Here is a 20687-nt window from a genome sequence, read left to right as displayed (position 1 = left end):
ACTCCAAACATATCTTGGATATGTTGATTTCTCTGTGTCTTTTACAAGTTCCAGAATCCAATTTAATATAATTCCCACTTAGACTTCAACAGAAGCCTTTTTTCCCTCCCCACATTTATCTTCTATAAGCATTTCTCCCTCAGAAGCAGAGTTATCTTTTAAATGTAAATCAGATAATCTCTATCTTCTGCTTCAAATTCTCTGTTGGCAAAATCCAGTTGGATATAGACCCAGTCTCTATCTAAAATATCATATTCCACCCTTTTCCATCAAAAATGTATTAGTCTCACTGGCTTCCTTTCTGATGCAGATACTGTTAATAATACTTGCTGTTTCTTATGTTCCTTCTTGCATTATAAATCTGTTCTTGGGGATGCCAGACTGGCTCAGTTAAGCATCTGCCATTCCCTCAGGTCATGATCCCGGGACCCTAGCATCAAACCCCCATGAAGTCCCTCTCAGCAGACAGCCTGCTTCTCCTTCTCCCTCTATCCCTCCCCCGGCTCATGCTCCCTCTCTCTCTCAAATAAATAAACAATTTTTTAAAAATCTCTCCTTTCTATTGGGTCATTATTCACATAAAAATATGCTCTAATTTTTCCTTATTAAGAAAGCTAATTTCAACCTACATATTGATCTAGATATAGAATTATTATTTCTCTGATTCCCATCAAAGCCACGCTTAAATTTTTCTACATTCTTGACTCTATCATATGTCTTTCAATCTCCAATCCAGTTCAATCTAGTTTCTTGCTCCATCAATATTTTAATCAACTTTTGAATCAGGGGTGCTAATATAATGTAGGTTTGAAAGCTAATTTTTGCTATTTTAAGAAAGCCTGAAATACACAGTGCATTATTCTCAGCAAGACCAATTTGTTCTTTGAGTATAAACTCTTAAAAACAGATTTAGAGTCTTTGAAAATGAAAATGTTTAAAAGCACTAGTTTAAGTTAGTGACTTCTCAAATGTGCAAGCAATGCTATGGTTATGTGTTTTGTTTCAGCTTATGAAACTAGTTGTGTAAGCTTGATGAATATATCTCTAATCAAATAGATTGTCCCATCTAATCAAATTTAATATTAGTGCATATTTTATATGATAGTTAGGATAGGCTTTGCATTAGGTATTGTCTTTTTACATAAATATTGTCTCCTAAATTCTGCAAAGTAGCTCCCCCATTTGCTTGTTTTGTGTCAGTTAACCATTATTATTTATCTGAAATTCCAAATATACATGTAGACACACATATCAAAAAATGAACAATTCATTGTAATAAAAGATTGCCAAAAGTTCCATACCAAATATTCTCAAAATCACATAGGTCAGACCCAAGGCCAAATAACGCTGATTGTCTGGTACAATCCTGCAAGCAAATAGTAATGATATTACCAAAACATCATTATTATTAGCTATAGAGAATTTATGTTAGGTTCAAGGTTATTTTTTTTCCTATGCATCAATTAAACTAAGAATCTTTAGACAGTTGACAAAGTTAAATCTGAGTGAATAAAAGAAGTACAACTATTTCAATTTCTTCATATCCTGCCCCTTGGCAACTGATCCCAAAGCTTCTAGCTCTTCACAAGGAGGAAGCATTTAGGGACCAAACCCTCTGGCCCAACCTATTTTTCCTTTGCTGAAAAAGACTTAGCACTAACTCTCACACCTACCTTTTTCCATTTTGACGTGCATACCCACTGTTTTAGATTTTTCCCTTTTGCCCTTGGGAGATCCACTCCCTGCATTTCTCTATATATCTCTGTCATGGGAGGCTGACCTAAATGTAGTACATTAATAGGCTCTCTTGCTTTCTGCCTTCTAGTTAGGGTTTGTGAATTGGGTGCTCCAGAGTTAGGAAGAAAAGTGAAGTCAAGGTGTTCATGCCTAGACTCTCCCTGCAGAGTTATATCAGGTTGCCTGGGCCCCTAGGCAAAGCAGTTACCTCTACAGGTCTCTCTCCTTCCTACCTCTCTTTTCTTTTTCTTTTGGTCAAAAACAGACGGAGATACACTACCACATGATTCCTTATACTCCACCCACATTTTAAATAGCCATTTTCTTCAACCTTGCTCAAATTGTCCTAACTGGGGAGAAGACTTCTCTTTCTTACTGGACCTCTGACTGTTCCTCTCACTATTCAAAACGAAAAATAAACAAAAAATAACTTTCCCAAATATTAAAAAAAAATGAACCTTTCTGTACTTCCTATTGGTCAAAGCAAGTATTTGTTCAAAAAAATGCATAATGGAGGGTATTATGCTGAGTGAAATAAGTCAATCAGAGAAGGACAAACATTATATGGTCTCATTCATTTGGGGAATATAAAAAATAGTGAAAGGGAATAAAGAGGAAAAGAGAAAAAATAAGTGGGAAATATCAGAAAGGTAGACAGAACATGAAAGACTCCTAACTCTGGGAAACAAACTAGGGATGGTGGTAGGGGAGGTGGGAGGGGGGTGGGGGTGACTGGATGACGGGCACTAAGGTGGGCACTTGACAGGATGAGCTCTGGGTGTTATTCTGTATGTTGGTAAATTGAACACCAATAAAAAATAAATTCATTTAAAAAAGCATAATGCCACATATTAGTAGTTTGGAAAATAAATTGAAAAATACAATAAAAAATAATCAAGCTTTGAACATTTTAGAAAGTAAAAAAATAAGAGCTACATTTTATTTTATTTTAAATAAACTCTAGGCTTAGCCTTTGTTTCCTTATTCTAGAATTTGAACAATAAACTAGTATGACCAATATTTTCATCCAAACTGACTCAATTTACTAAAATGTAGCATATGTACAATATTTTGTGACTATTTTGCAAAAAGTGAGATAATTCTACCCATATCAACCTGATAAAAATATATATTCTTTCCTCAAATGTTTACTACTAGGAAAATGAAAATAAATTAACCAATCTTCAAAAGATAATGATACCTTTAAATAAAAAAACAATTTACACTTCTATAATGACCAGATTCTTAAGGTAAGAAAAAGGAAGTATCACATCTGAGAACCACACTTTAGCATAGGTCTTGGCATAATATGGAAATAGTAATGATATACCTAACTATAATTTGAACGTTCTGCTTCATTTAGTACATGTAGTTTTCTTACATGGATTATCATTGCTTTCTGAAGCATAAATAGAGCTGACCATAACTCAAAAGTATAATCCTTAAGATGTATTTATGTATCTTCAGTTTGATTATAACCATCTTTCTGATATACAAAACAAGATGAAAAAAGTAATGATTCCCAGGATTTTCCATAATGTTAAATGAACAGCACAAAATAAAAAAAGATATTTATTAAAATATTTAATGAAAAATGAATGTATTTTAACAACAAAGTGAATATTTTTGTATATTGCCTAATAAGTCTATGAGAGGCTGATTTAAGAATTTCATGGAATAAACAAAAAATTTGTTAGTAGTCTTCCAAATTGTAAAAAAGCAGCTTCTACTGTCTTATGACTTCTAAATTTATGTTTTTCACTCCAAATATTTCTTAAAAGACATCATTTCTACACTTAAGTTCCTGTTTTGCACAAAAGCTGCTCTTTCCCTAGTGTTCCCTGTCACAAGAAGTAGAAATGCCATGCACCATCATGCAATGCTCAGGCCCAAAATGTGAAAAGAGGCATCATTGATACCATCCTTTTCCTCTTTGACTGGAATTAATAACCAAAGACTGTGATTTTTTTTTTAAGTATAGCTTTTTCATATCTCTTTCTCTGTTTTTTTTTTTAATTGTTTATCTCTAATTCCACTGGCCTATTGCAAGGTTGTGTCTTTCTCCTTAAAAAAATGAAATGACTACATATTTTACCTCCCAAAATCTATCCTTATACTTTCAATCCACTCTCCACAAAGTGATATTTTTTTACTGTAAAATTATGGTTATTTCACTGTCCCCTTGTTCTTATGATAAAATCTAGAATTGCAGAAAACTTTACAAGGGTCAGCCTGATTGAATCAGTCTCTTTGCATGCCATCTCACACCTCATTTTTGCCTTTATCATCCTCCTTGTTCATGACATTCTATAACACAACAATCTTATGAAGCTGCTTCCCCTACTCAGAATCTTTGCATATGTTGCTCCCACTGTGTGAAATACTCAGCCCCCAACCTTTAGGACTCAGGTTAAATGTCAGTTCTTCAAGAATGCCCTCTCTGAATCCTTGGACTGAGTTAGATTGTCCTATAATTTTCTCGTTGTATTTGCCTGCATTTTCTTTGTACTGTGTTTTAATATTATAATTGAATACTTATTAGTAGAAACACTTTTTTTTGCTGTTTTTCTTGCCATTCTCCAACACCCACCAGTATAGGAGGAAACTGACACTTTTAGCTTTTATTCCACTAGTGCTCATCTAACTTCTTGCTTGAATCTATGATGACTATCACGATTGAGAAGACATAAACATTTTTCTAAATGATGGCTGGGAGGAAAGAAACTAAAGAACTAGTCTTTCTTAATGAGCACCTTGATGGAGAGAGAAAGACAAGTCATGATACTTTTTGTTCAGACTTCAGCCCACACAGCATCAAATTTCAACAAATTTCTCCAGAGAAACAATAATTTTGTTAGTGAGTCTCGCAGTCTCACTTAGTCCTATGTGATCACCAAAACCTCTGCCAGTTTACTTGCCCTCAGTAGTGATCCTCTACTTTGACCTAGTCCAGACTGTCAGTACCTAGCCTTCATCAAGAATTGGCAAGAATCTCAGGGACACCTTGAGATCTCCAAATCACCTCTAAAAACATCTGCTCTCTCTGAAATTTTAATCCCTATAGTCCTCTTGTCATTTTCTGCCTTTAAATACATGGTTTAAAAATAAATAAATAAATAAATAAATAAATAAATAAATAAATAAATAATGTTTTTTATCATTTAACACAGCTTTTCTAGTTGCCTCGTGTGGGACCATTGCCCTGCTACAAATTACTTCATCCCACACCTCTTCCTTGACTTTATCATTTATTTGCCTAAGATTTCACAATTTGTGTCTCTGGCCTTGAGTCTTATCGTAGTTTTTAAATTAAACTTTATTTGTTGAATTTGTAGTATAAAATCATGCTTTGGAAAGCAAAACAAAATAAATTATGAGAATATGCTGGAGAAACTTGCTTGCTTCTACTTCTGCCTTCATCTACCTCTATTTCTACCCCATTCCTTTAGGCTACCTTTAGATTACCATTTTAATTACTTTCTTGGTTATACCTGGTGTTCCTTTACACAAATACAAGTAACTGTAAATGCATATCTATTACTTTCTTTTTTTTTTTTAATTTTTATTTATTTATGATAGGCACACAGTGAGAGAGAGAGAGGCAGAGACACAGGCAGAGAGAGAAGCAGGCTCCATGCACCGGGAGCCCGACGTGGGATTCGATCCCGGATCTCCAGGATCACGCCCTGGGCCAAAGGCAGGCGCTAAACCGCTGCGCCACCCAGGGATCCCTCTATTACTTTCTTTCTTCATAGGACGTAGTATACTATGTTCACTGTTCTGTATCTGATTTTTTTTTCATGTAACCATATGCTCTTAAGATCCTTTCCTACATGAATGTAGAGCTCCTCCCTATTCATTTTTTTCAGTTGCATTATATCTCTTTGTACAGAAATGCAATAATTTATTCAATCAGTCTGTTGCTCCTTCACACTTAGGTTTTTACCAGCGTTTCGTTATAGATAAATAGATATGGAGATGGGTATATATACCCTCATGTTATATATATACGATATAGGTAATCATACAGATGTAAATTTATCTGCTTGCAGGATATCTACAATAAGTATTTCAAGAGGTTTAAGTGCTGGCATAAAGGATAAGCACATCTGCCAATTTTTTAAGTTTTAACAATATGTACCTTCCATAGGAGATGTACTATTTTGTGCTCTTTCAAGAAATATTATTAAAGTACTTGTTCCTACACAGCCACATAAGCAGATTCTACAATTAAAGCTTTATTCCAGTCACCAGACATATGAGAAATATTATCACATTAAAATGCTAATTTCTATGTCCCTTATTATGAATGAGACTGAACACCCTTTCATATTTGTATTTGTGCTTTTTCTTTGATACTTTTCTACTTTTCTGTAGGGCTATTAATGTTAAGAGAGTTTCACTTATTAGAGGGATTAATCTTTTTAAAGGATATGAGTTGCTTATATTTACTGTTGCTTGACTTTTGACTTTGGTTATTATTTCTAACTTTATGAAGTAAATTTTATCAATGTTTCCCACTTTTAGATTTTGAGTCATAGTTGGAAATACCTTGCTCTTTTAAAGATCTTAATGAAATTGGTGAATTTGTTTTTCTAGCACTTGTTTAATTTTTTTACATTTATATCTTTGTTCCATCTTAGGTTTTCCTGGTATGTTGTGTGGGCTCTGGATATATTTTCCCCCCTGAAGTATATTTCATTATACTCAAACCACTTTCTAAAAGATCTTTGATTCACCTATTTAAGATTTCACCTTCATTTTATATTAAATTCCCACATGAGTTAAAATCTATTTCTAGACTTACTGCTATTCTATTTATAAATCAATACTATATTGTTTTAATAATTGAAACGTATGGTACATTTTAGCTTATAAGGCCAAGGCTCCATTATTGTGTTTCTTTGCTTAAGATTCCCAAACTACTCTTGTTTGTTATTCTTCCCTAAGAACTTTAGAGTCAGATTTTAAATTTCAATAATTGGTATTTTCATCATCATGTTAGAATTATCAATTAACTTAAGGAGAACTGATATATTGGTGATGTTAGGTCTTCTATCTATAATATGGGATATATCTTTCCCAAATGTTTTTTTGGGAAAGTCAGTCTGCTTTTGTGACATTCATATATGTGTGTTTCATTTTGTTTTTTACTTTTTATTTTGAAATTATTTATTTTTGAAACTCACAGGTGGTTGTAAAACTAGTACAAAATACCATGTGCTTCTTTGCCCAGCATCCTTCAATGATGAAATCTTACATGACTATTACATAATATTAAAACCAGGAATATGACATTGATTTATTTCTATTGACCAGACTACTGAACTTAATCTGGTTTTTATTTTTCAGTTAATTCAGGTTAAAAAAAATATTTTTAACTGGATATGTATGTGTGTGTGTGTGTGTGTGTCCATGAGTGTGTGTAGCTCTAGGTGTATGTTATTTTTTATATCCTGGAGGATACTGAATTTTTATCTAAATGTGTTAGCTATTATTTTCCAATACAACATAAAGAGAACTGGTAATATTTTTCTTGGAAGTTATATTTTAACTGAAAGATAAACACTGGAGTTCAAATCTCACCAAGAATGAAGGATCCTATGTTTAACATACCTTTCTTCCAATCAAGACTCCTTGAAAGACTATGCCCTAGGATAAAGGGCAATTTGGAAACTGATAAGGTCTTTTAGAGGCTTAAACTTATCCTCTAACTAAGTTTTTGTCTGGATTACAGTGAACTGTCTCAATTCTGTACATCTTAATAAAGCTATTGTAAAAAATTTTGGAGTTATTAAGGTCTATAGCCTCTATTGTTGATATACAAAAATCTCACATATGATTAAAGATAACTACAGGAATTATAAAAGACAGAGACAAAGGAAAAATACAATATAATAATTCTACAGAATATTCAGATACTAGATGCCTGACATAGATTTTAAATATGGGGAATTAATATATCCAAGAAAGCAAATGATTAAACAGAGAACTTTATCAGAGAACTAGAATCTATTAAAAAGAAATGAAATTCTGTAACTGAAAAAATACACTACTTAGAATTAAGAACTCAATAGATTAATTTAATAACTAAGTAGACACAGATGAAATTATTAGTAAACTAGAATATAGCTCTAGAAAAGCAGATGGAGATAAAAATACATCAAAAATTAGAAAAGTGAAGAAACCTTTAGTCTAAAGCACAGAGCATAAAAACAAATAGAAATAGAAAGCAAAAGACAATGATAGATACATGGACACAGCAAAAAGGGTATGATATGTATAATTAATATCCCAAAGATGAGTAAAGAAAGAATAGAGCAGAAGGAATATTTGAAGAAATACTTAAAATTTTTCCTAAATCAATGAAAGGTATTGTGGTAGGTAATCACCCAAATTGGCAAGCATCAATTACTTTTTTTTTCTTTTCTGTGCATGCTAGTTGCTCCTGACATCAAAAACCTAATAACCCTCTTCTTGACACATAATGACTTTTTTAGCAAATAGAATACAGAAAAGTGACATTCTTGGACTTCTAGCCTAGGTCAAATAAAGCCTGGCTGCTTATGCTTCTGTCTCTTGGAACACTAGGACTGGGGACATTCCCTTTCAGACCTCTTGTACTTTGTTAGCAGAAGTACAAGTCACATAAGGAGGCTACTTATGTTCTATCAGCCTCAACTAGGCTCCCAGCAAAAAGTTAGCCTAAATTGTCAGTGGTCTGGGAAATCCAGCCCAGTCATGCTATCAGAAGACTATGAGTGTCATGTGGAATCTGACCACAAGCTCATGAGAAACCCCAATTAAGAACTATCCTATTGAGCTCAGCCAACTCAGAGCTATGAGAAAGAAAATAAAGTGTGATAAATTTAGGGGTTTTTTTGTTTTTGTTTTTTACTGCTATGGGCTGAATTGTGTCCATGGCAGCCTAGCAAACTAATACACTTACCATCATAAAAGATAACAGGAGAAGACAATACGCCTATCTTTAAAAGCTACAAGAAAAATTACATCTCCTTGCAACATAAACACAAACAAAATCATATGAAGAAATATCATAGTAAAATTGCTGACAACCAAAGACAAGAAAAATCTTAAAAGCATCTAGAGAAAAAGGCATATTATTCAAAGGAATAATAGAATGTTCTCAATAGAGGTCAGGAAAACAGTTAAATATTTTTTTGTAAAATACTAAAATTGCCACCAAACTTGAATGAAATTCCATACACAGCCAAAGTAGAATTTTATAAAAAAGGTGAATTAAAGATATATTTATAAATTTTTTAAAGCTAGATTTAAGCAAAAAGAACAAAATTCATTTCCATTAGACCCACAGTATAACAATTTTTTAAATGAATGGTTTATTTATTTTTTATTTATTTATTTATTTATTTATTTATTTATTTATTTATTTATTTATTTATGATAGTCACACAGAGAGAGAGAGAGAGGCAGAGACACAGGCAGAGGGAGAAGCAGGCTCCATGCACCGGGAGCCCGACGTGGGACTCGATCCCCGGTCTCCAGGATCGCGCCCTGGGCCAAAGGCAGGCGCCAAACTGCTGCGCCACCCAGGGATCCCCAACAATTTTTTTTTTAAGAGGAAATGATCTCTGAAGAAAGCAAGGAGACAAAAGTTCAGGAAGATATAAAGAGAATCTGATGATATGATATTAAATATACATAAAATTATATCACTTAGGTTATAAAATTTGTCTAACATCAAAATCTATGGCAACACTAACAAAAGTATGGGAGAGTTTTAATGGAGTTAAAGTATTCTCAGGCCATTGAAGTGGCAAAAGTGGCAAAAGTACTAATTTAATATGACTCTAGTGAACCATATATTTTCTTATAATGTCTTGACTACTACAAGAAGAAAAAATAATAATAATTAGCAAAATAATAAAAGTTAATTCCAAAACTAAAAATAATCAATGCAGAAGAAGGACTAAAAGAACAAGTAGAAAATATTTTATTTTTTTTTTAAAGTTTTTTTTTTAATTTTTTTTTTTTTATTTATTTATGATAGTCACAGAGAGAGAGAGAGAGAGAGAGAGAGGCAGAGACACACAGGCAGAGGGAGAAGCAGGCTCCATGCACCGGGAGCCCGACGTGGGATTCGATCCCGGGTCTCCAGGATTGCGCCCTGGGCCAAAGGCAGGCGCTAAACCGCTGCGCCACCCAGGGATCCCTAGAAAATATTTTAAAGCAAATACTAAAATGAGACAAAAATCTAAACATATCGACAGTTATTTTTATTTTTTATATTTTTATTGGATTTCAATCTGCCAACATATAGCATAACACCCAGTGCTCATCCCACCAAGTGCCCCCCTCAGTGCCCATCACCTAGTCACCCTATCCCCAGCCCACCTCCCCTTCCACTACCCCTTGTTCATTTCCCAGAGTTAGGTGTCTCTCATGTTTTGTCACCCTCACTGATATTTTCACTCATTTTCCCTCCTTTCCCTTTATTCCCTTTCACTAATTTTTATATTCCCCAAATGAATGAGACCATATAATTTTTAGTTATTTTTAATTTAATAGTCTGTACTCTAGTTTAAAAACTGGAGTATATATACTTTAAATATATATAATCAATGAATGATTGAAAGTAATAGAATGGAAAAGTATATATTATGCTAATAGAAATATAGCTGATAAAAATATTAAAGTGAGAAAAAGTATAAGAAAAGTAGTTACTAAAGATAAAAAAGATTTCAAGGGATAAAGAGTCATAAAGCAACAAATTGTAGCAATTCTAAATTTTTTTTTTTTTTTTTTTTTTTATTTATGATAGGCACACAGTGAGAGAGAGAGAGAGAGGCAGAGACACAGGCAGAGGGAGAAGCAGGCTCCATGCACCGGGAGCCCGACGTGGGATTCGATCCCGGGTCTCCAGGATCACGCCCTGGGCCAAAGGCAGGCGCCAAACCGCTGCGCCACCCAGGGATCCCAAATTGTAGCAATTCTAAATTTGTTTTCAACTAATATAGCCCTAAAATATATATAGCAAAAATGACAGAAATAATGGACAAATGCACCATAATAAAGATTTTAAATAATTTGTAAGTCTAAATAATTTTTCAAGGAAAAATCAAAACATGTTCCCTGAATACAGTGGACTCCATCTAAAAATAAGTGGAATATTAATTATGTTTATATTATATATGATATAAAAAAGAAAATTTCCAAATGTTTAGAAATTAAACTATACACCTCTAAATATATGGCTAAAATTTTAAAAAATACATTGAAAGACATATTTGAGTTGAAAATGAGAAAAATACATATTAATACTTTTGTATTATAGCTATATACATATTTGGATAGAAAATGAATATATATCAATATACAGAAGATATATGTGAATAAAATAAAAATATAATGACAGAACATGGAAGACTCCTAACTCTGGGAAACGAACTAGGGGTGGTGGAAGGGGACGAGGGCGGGGGGTGGGGGTGACTGGGTGGTGGGCACTGAGGTGGGCACTTGACAGGATGAGCATTGGGTGTTATTCTGTATGTTGGTAAATTGAACACCAATAAAAAATAAATTTATTATTAAAAAATGAACATAAAAGTAAAATAATGGAAATTATAAATTAAAATAAAAAAGATTAGCTTCTTTCTCTTTGTTTCTCTCTCTCTCTCAAACACACACACACACACACACACACACATACACAGGTATTCCATTTTTAATTTAAAACCTCACAAAGAAATTTCCAAGGCCAGGTGGCATCACAAGTAATTTCTTCCAAAGATTTAATTAAGAAAATATAACCACACCTTCATAAAATAGTCCAGATACAAAGAAGACAGATGTAAAAATACTAAACAAAATATTAGCCTACTGAATCAAGCAACTAACCAAGTCCAATTTATAAAGTAGAAATATGATACTGTGATCTCAATACATCATCAAATGTATTTGATAAATTTCAAAATGTATTCATTAAAAAAGTGAAAGCAAAAGTCTTAGTGAATGAGGAATGAAAGAAAACTGGCTTATTCTGATAGATGGTATCCTTCAGATATCAATTTCATATCTCACAATGAAACGTCAAAAGCCATCATCATGATGAGCGTAAAAAACAAGGAGAGTAACTATCACTACTTCTATTCAGCATTGTAAAGGAAAACTTAAGCAAGGGAAAAAAGATTAAGGCTTAGAAAAGAATAAAAATCATTATTTGCAGATCATGATTATGTACATAGAACATCTCAAGTTAAATTACCAACCAACCACTAGTAATTCATCTAAGTATTGTCACAAATACAAACCCAAGGCACAAAAAGAATAAATTGCATTCTTCATACCAGCAAAAACTATATTATACACGTTATACTAAGTATCAAAAATATTAATTACCTAGGAATGAATCTAATGAAGGAGCTATAAAACCTCCATCTTGAAAGTGCAAATTATGAAAAATTATTGAATAAATGAGGATTTAAATAAATGAAGGAATTATATCTCATTGATTGATCAAGAAATTCAGCACATAGGTATAGCAATTCTCTCAAATAGATTCAAACGTATTCTGATCAAGATCTCAGGACGTTAGGGGCATCTGGGTGGCTCAGTTGGCTAAGCATCCAATTGTTGGTTTGGCTCAGGTCATGATCTCATGGGGTGAGATCCCCCTCAGGTCAGGCTTCCTGCTCAGCGGGAAGTCTGCTTGAGGATTCTCTTCCTCTGCCCCTCCCCCTGCTAGCTCTCTCTCTCTTTCTTGCTCTCTCAAATAAATAAATCTTTAAAAAAAAATCTCATCATGCTACTATGAACATTGATTAGTTTGATTTCAATCACCTCAAAATAGAAGAATGGCCAAGAAAAATCTCGAAGATGGACTTATGACAAAAGACTGATACAAATATTCACAATAATTATACAGCAATTAAGACAGAGTAATACTCCTGCAAGGATGCATAAATAAACCAATGGAACAGAAAAGAGTACAGAAATAGATCCACTTATATAGTCTATTGTGCACTGCTCTAGAGCAAGTGTAGCCTTTAAGTAAATTGTGGGGAGTCTCTTAGTATTCATATAAAAAAAACTGGATCCCTACATTATATTAAAAAAGCATTTCCAGCTGAATTACTGATTTTATAATTTTTATTAAAGTTATGTAGTAAATGTCCTCATGATTCTGCTTTGGGAAATATTTCTTAAATAGTACATTAAAACTAAAAATTTATTTCACTCTAAAGATGACATTATCACAGCTGAAAAAGCAAGCCACTGAGCTGAAGAAGATATTTGTTATGAATATATATGACAAGTGACTCCTGACTTAGGGTATGTAAACAAAATAGAAAGAAGTCCTGCTGCAAATCAATAATAAACAGACAATCCGATGCAAAAATAGACATAGGAATCAAACAGATATTTGACAAAATTGCATATTCATATAGCTAATAAGAAAAATATGTCCAATAACATCAGTCCTCTGAATAAGGAAATTAAAAACAGGATGAAATAAATATTAACATGCACACCCATCAAAATTGCTCAAGTTAAAAAAACAATAACAGACTGTTAGAAAGATGAATTTGTGCAAATACTTTCAAAATTAAAAAGCTTAATGTATGTAAACATTATGACCCAGCAATTCTGCTATTTCTTTATCCATGTCTTTCCCAAAAGAGAAAAATGTTCATAGAAACAGCAATTCTAACCTGGAAACAATAACTGTAGAAAAAAAGGACAAATTTTAGTATATTCATACAATGGACTACTATACACTATGGTATACAATATGGTAGCCATTAGCCATATGTGCCTACTTAAATTTAAGTCAATTAAAACTAAATAAAAATTAAAGTTCAGTGCCTCATTCACACTTAACTGCATTTCAAATATTGACATGCACATGTGGCGAGAGACAACGATTTTGGACAGCAAATATATAAAACATTTCATTATTTTAGAAAATATGATTGGACAGCACTGCTACTATAGGGCAATGAAAATGAATTTCTTTTATATGCAACAATGACTCCTATAAGCACACTGTTGAGCAACACAACACAAACACAAATGACTACATGCCATAATCTCCTAATACATAAAGTACAAACAGTACAAATTTCCAGAACAAATTACCACTTCTATTCAGCAGAGAAGTCAGGATAGTGGTAATCTTAAGGGATGAAGGGCTTAACAAAAAAGGAGTTTGTGGAAGGACTTTGGGAATACTTGTAATGACTGATTTTTTTTTTAACTAGACTGTGGTTATGCTGGTGTCTTCACTTTATAAAAATCCATCATACTGTACACTAGTGAGATGCACACTCTTCTGAATATATATTATACTTCAGTAAATTGTCTAGAAAGATGATTTCCCTGACTCCCCATTTATTATCTATTAGGCATCCAACAAGTTTGTCCTTTTGCTCTGTTGTCTTCTCCCATTTTTGCTAGTTGTGTAATTTCTACTTCATCAAAGCGTATCACATTGCATTCTGCTTTGTCACCTTTAGGCTCAGCATATTTGTCTTAGTTCTAGCATAAAATTAATTATATTTAGAAAATATAATAGTTAAATATAAGTAGTTAAATCAGTTTCGTTTAGCTTATCCAATGCTCACCAACAGACCTTTTATCAAAATTTTCCCTATCTTATTCTGGCTAGTTACAACCTGTTTTGCTGCCAGTTCTTAAGAAGTATCTCATAACAGCATCTCCTGGGTTCTGTTACATCAAAACTGTTTATAATTGTGGGGCAGTTTGTTGATACAATCATTAGCTCACATTTTCTTCCTCAGAAATCTTTTAAGTGCCTCTCTAGTTTTCCAGAGGAATGTTGCTGTACAGAAATCTGGTGCCAAGCTTTTGCTTTCCTCTTTTTTTAGATGACAAAAAGACAATTTCTTCACCTTTAAATATAACAATTTGACTATTACATATCTGACTGTTGATTGTTTTGGGTCAATTTCCTTAGGTGCTCGATGTGCCATTGCAATATGTAAATACAAATCAATCATACTTCAGTATTTATTCATTATTTATTATTATTGCTTATTATTTCAGTGTTTATTAAATATTATTTCAGTAAAGTTTTACTCAAAATTTAGATATTTGTAGTGGGAATGTTTTGGTTTTGTTCTTTGGGGACTTCAATTATGTTTATGTTGGATCTTCACTTATCTTCTTTTTTTGTCCCTTTTCTCTAATACTTTTTTCTCATTTTTATTCTATATTCTCTATTTCTCCATCCCTCTCTGTTTCTCTTACTTTTATGCCCCACACTTGGTTTTTATGTTGTCTTTTCTTCTCTGTTTGCTTTATAATTTAGTTTTCATTTCTGAATTTTTTCCTTTTAATTTCTTTCCTGAGTTTTGTTAGTTTACATTCCATAGCCTCTTTCATCTAGCTATTTTTCTCATGTTGTGGCCATAATTATTTAACTTTTTTTAGCTTAAACTTACATATAGCTACATTTGTATTTTTATCTGGTTCATGGTGACAATTTTCTATTGAGTTTTCAATGTGTGTAATAAAGTAATGCTCAAGAACTTTCATTTCTTTTACTATAGTAATTTTGTATGTAGGCATAACCTTTTCCTTTCTCACTTACTCATATTTTAATGACATGAACTTTCTTAAATTAGAGGTAAGTTATGAGAATGGAACATAAACCAGGATTTCCATGCTTCAAAACTGAAGTTAACTCCTCTGTTGATATAGAGGAGGACGTAACTATAATTCCCATGTGTGGTTCTACCTCCTATGCCTCTCCAATTCCGGTGTGCTTTCTTTTTTTCTTTTTTTTTTCTTTTTTTTTTTTTTTTTCTTTTTCTGGTGTGCTTTAAAAGAACTTCAGCAAGCTATGGGCTTCTGAGATCTCTTTACATTTCTTGCTTTTCATGGTTATGTATTCAATTATAAGATGTATATTTTGCTGGCACTTTTTGAGATCTGCCATGTCTTGACCTCCTGGGCATTTTCCAAGTCTTTTCTCTCATTTTTTCTGGAGGGAGTCTACCCTGACTTATCCACCTATGTTTGTTCCCAAAACTTCCATTATAAGGTGGGGCCCCCACCTTCTGAGCGGAAATACATGCTGGCAACACAGGAGATCTGCCAATCCTGAAATCCTTTCCATATTTCATGTCAGTCTTTGTAATATCTCTGTGATAGCTAGCTTCCAGTTCTGCTTCAATTTTGGGAACATTTACATGCAATTTCAACTTTGTGATTTTTAAATCTATTTCATAATTACATGGAAACTAAAACATACATGCACACATGCACATGTGTTTTCCTTTTCTTATTTATTTTATTTATTTTCCTATTGTTCTGTATAGTTACTAGAAGTGAGAAAACTCAGAACTAAACTTCTGGAATATTACTATCTGTCTCACCTCACTGCTGGAAATATTTGTTTGGGTGTTTTACATGAACTTTACATAAGGTATGTTTAACATTGTACTGATTATCTTTGACCTAAGCATTCTCTTCTTGAATTTCTTATCTCAGTTAATGGACTGTCAGGCATTTAGTTCCCTAGACTGGAAACCTGCACATAATCCTAATTCTTTTTATATTCTGTATGAGGAACATCAAAGTAATAATCTTGCCCTTATATCCAAACTAAATGTTTCTCAAATATATTCTATCACCTCTATCCCTAAATACCACTATTAAGTTCAAAGATGGAATCCTAAATATCTACCTTTTTTCTGGTTTTCCCCCCAGCTTAATCTTTTACAGTATCTTCAAAGTACTCTATCTAACATGCATAGCTGGTCACTTTTAATTCTTTTTTTTTAAGATTTTATTTATTCATGAGAGACAGAGACAGAGAGAGAGAGAGGCAGAGACACAGGCAGAGACACAGGCAGAGGGAGAAGCAGGCTCTGTTCAGGGAACCCAACGTGGGACTTGATCCTGGGACTCCAGGATCACGCCCTGGACCGAAGGCAGGAGCCAAACCACTGAGCCACCCAGGGATCCCCCCACTTTTAATTCTGAGGTTTATTGTTTTCAACGGCCTCCAGGTGCACACATTATAAAATCATTCAGGTTAATATGGCAAAGAAATCTTGCCATGATCAGGCTCTGATGGAATCCAAATCTTCCTGTCCCTTTTACTATCATGCTACTCTGGTCATAACAAACTCTTTGCCAAGATATTTCACACATTTTGGCCTCTACTTTTACTGCTCAGTTTTCCTGTTAAGAATGTTTCCCTAACCTGCTTGTATTATGACAAATCACTTATCTTCATAACTCAGTTCAAGAACCATGCCTTCTATAAGCATTTCCAAATCATCCTATCTAGATAAAAATTACCATTTCTTCCACCTTTTCCTGGGTCAATGTCCAAGCTTTAACTAAGGCACTTCTAAGTATCCACTCTACTTCTTATGTGTTTTTCTCACCCTTTTATACTCCAAGCAACTTGAAGACAATATACATATCTTATTGGTCCCTGTAATTTTAGTCCAGACACAGATGAATGAATAAAAAAAGCTGCTTCATTGTAGTGATATATGCAACTTTTGCTCCCATCTGAATTGCAAATTAATTGAAAGCATAAACTACATGTTCCCAAGTTCTCAGAATTGTTTTTGCATATATATGTATTCATGTTTTCCACTCTGCTTTCCTAGGGGACAACAAATTACTTCTCACAACTTAAAGTTTTATGCTAGCCTCCTGAAAAACAATAAAAAACAATAACCAACTATTTTGCTACTACAAAAAAAGAAATATTAAATATATTTCACACATTCAGAAAGAACAAATAAATAGCAAATGTTGCCTTAATTTAGAGTAAACTTGTGTACTGATTTTCTAATAGTTTTTAAGTTTTCATGTTCCTTCATTAGTGACACATGTTTTTTCATAGTCAAATTGGTTAGTATACAAGCAAATATTCTATAAATATCTGTAACTAATGAATCAACATGATAATCACATTTGTGTTATAATTAAGAATTTTCCTATATTTATGAATTTTCCAGGTGTATTAAATTAAAAATTTAGTTTTAAAGTTAAGCTAAATGTGATATCTATATGTTTTATGTAAATAAATTAAATGAGAGCAAATTAAACATATAGATGAATTTTGACAACGTAACAATTTTCCTGTATATGAAGGTACCAAATTGTAAGTTAAATTTAATTAAAACTAAATGTGATAGTTACAAACTTTAAGCAAATAAAATTAGTTAAATCATAGAAATAAACAAATATATGAATTTTAACAATACAGCAATTTCCCATCTTATAGTTGCTACCTTGAAACAAAAGAGAAAATCATTTATAGCAATATTCTAAAATCTTCCTTAAATTGACTTTCTCATATATTAAATGAACAACGATTTTGAATAATGTATACATACCGAAGGATGGTCAGGGTGCTTGGTATCCGAGAAAAAATAGAAAATAAAATCGTAGAGAAGATAAAAGCAACAAACAAAGGTAATTTATAGCACTTTGTATCACATGTCCCAGGTCTAGCATCAATAAAATCACCTTGATCATCTGAGGTTGTTAATCCTTCTTGAATGCAAGAACAATTGTAGTATGCCTACGAAAATGAAGATAAGAAAACAATCTTGTAGAAATATAAAGCAAAAACTCGTTATTGTAAAATAAAACAAAATCAACAACTGCAGGGACACGAGCTAGCTTTATTAGTCAATATTCTTACATTAAATCCGCCATTCATTATTTAGAAATGAAATATTAATGATAAACCCTAAGTTTTTGATGTAACAAAATATGTTTATGTGTTACTAGAGTGACTTAGGATAAATTCTATTAATTAAAAAAATTTCACCAAAAATATTTACATTCAATTGCACAAATAATTGTTAGAGAGTAGAATAAATTGAGGACAATTAAGATAATGAATAAAGTGGATTTTTAGCTGGGATTGGAAAAATGGACAGTTACCCAACTGTAGAAGGTGTTAGAATCATGAGATGATGACAGGGCTGTTATCTATTAGGCAGAGTAGGCACAATGCATAGGGCTCATAATACTTTAAGGGCCCCCTAAAATGTTTTAGTTTTAGTGTCTCCTAAAATTAAAGGAAAAATGAATATGATAATAATTAATCCAGCTGGATCAACTTGTTTTCATAACAAAGAAGTTCTATACTAATTTTTTTTAAGTGAGGAAAAGGGCTTACAATGGCAAAAGAATCTAAAGCCAATTACAGTCACAATGCAGCTCCAAATGAAAATTTTGGGTTGTTCTTGTCGGGTTGATAAATCAAAGAAGATGAATAAGTAATATTTTCTAAGAAGAACTAAACAGAGTTTAGAGATATAGAGACCAGTTAGCAACTTATTAATCTACTGAAACTATTCTAACTTTAAAAAAAATAATAAACTCGACAGAAATATGGTACTAGGTTACTAGTTAAAGGATAAGAAGAAATGGAGATGACTTGAATTTGAATGATTCATAAAATCGTGATCCAAAAATCATGTCTGCTTCTTTGAGGTAGTTGTTATGTGATTACTGGATCTATTAAATAACAAATGGAAATATTCAAATATCCGAATTGCACTTAATTAATTCCACCATAGTCTTTTTAGTATCTATGTGCCAAACACCATTCTAAGTGCTAGGAAAGCACAGTAAGCAATACAATAGAAATCCCTGACATCATGTCAATAACTCAGATAAAACAGGTAATTTAAGAAAAACACTTTATAATGAAACACATGGTGACAAATACTTTGGGAAGAAAATTAATGAAAAATAGAGGGATTATAGAAGTAACTTTAGCATGATCTGGGAATGCCTCAGGGATACAGTGATATTTGAGCAGAGATTAGAAGAAGGCAAGGAAGTGAGCCATGTGGTTATCTGAAAGAAGTATATTCCAGGTAGGAAAAAAAAAAACAGAAATTGAAAAGCCATGGGATTAGAGGTTGCTTGATAAGCTCAAAGAAAAAAGCTCCCCATTTTTCTGATTTTCTACTAGGATTTCTTATTATCTTAATCCATCCAGAAGCTAAGGAAGCTCTCATCCCCTTGTTCAGTCTCCTTGAACAATGAGGACTGTAGAGAACAGTGCCAAGTGGACCTGGAGGTCAGACAAAAGATAAATGCACAATAAATGGTTGCAGACAATAGAAACTAGGCTGACCCAGGGGGAAATGAAAATATGAAGAAGGTTTAGTGAGCAAATGGTAGAATTACAAGATATAAGGCCCAGGAAGGGTTGAAAGACAGTGGAGTTATACTCTATAATATAATCAAAATGCCAAAAATTACCTTAATATGAAATAGTAAAATATATTCAATTCAAATAATAAACAAGAAGGTAGATCTAACTCACTATATCAATAAGTACAATAAATTTATATAGCTAAAAACTCCAATTAAAAGAGATTAGCAGATAGGCACCTAGGTGGCTCAGTTGGTTAAGCGTCCAACTCTTGATTTCACAAGAAATTGAAATTGGTGGCTCAGGTTATGGTCTCAGGGTCATGAGATGGAAAACCTTGTCAGATTCCTCACTCAGTGGGGAGGCTGCTTGAGATTTTCTCCCCCTCTTCCCGTGCCCCTTCCCCCACTTGCACATGCTCTCTTTCACAAGAAATTGAATTGAATTCTTTTCTCTCTCTCAATAAATAAGTACATCTGTTTAAAAAGAGAGATCAATAGAATTGAAGAAAAAGCAAAACCATATTACATGCTGGCTACAAGAAACACTTCAAATGTTAGTCACAAATAGTTGGAACATAAAATGATAGAAATAAGATAACACATGGAAACAGCAAGAGAAAGCTAAAGTGACTATTTAAAATATAGATGTTAAGACAAAACTATTAGCACAGATGGAAAAAGACACTTTATAAAGATAAAAGGAACTCAGCAATAAGATATGACAATTATCAATGTGTATACACATAATGGCCTAAAAATACATGAAGCTGAAATGAAGAGAAATAGACAACTGTAAA

The 20687-nt window shown here is 32.9% G+C and overlaps 1 protein-coding gene across 1 annotated transcript in view; it reads right to left on the bottom strand.

Moving 5' to 3' along the window:
• SLCO6A1 (solute carrier organic anion transporter family member 6A1) overlaps window positions 1-20687 on the bottom strand; it is a 95301-nt gene that overhangs the window by 4386 nt on the left and 70228 nt on the right. Inside the window, 2 exon segments of the mRNA XM_025437768.3 lie at window positions 1302-1366; window positions 18105-18292. Coding sequence (XP_025293553.3) covers window positions 1302-1366; window positions 18105-18292 — 253 coding nt within the window.

This window comes from Canis lupus, chromosome 3 (assembly GCF_003254725.2).
Source record: "Canis lupus dingo isolate Sandy chromosome 3, ASM325472v2, whole genome shotgun sequence".
Classification (NCBI taxonomy): Eukaryota; Metazoa; Chordata; class Mammalia; order Carnivora; family Canidae; genus Canis; species Canis lupus.
This window is presented reverse-complemented; position numbering and strand designations above follow the sequence as displayed.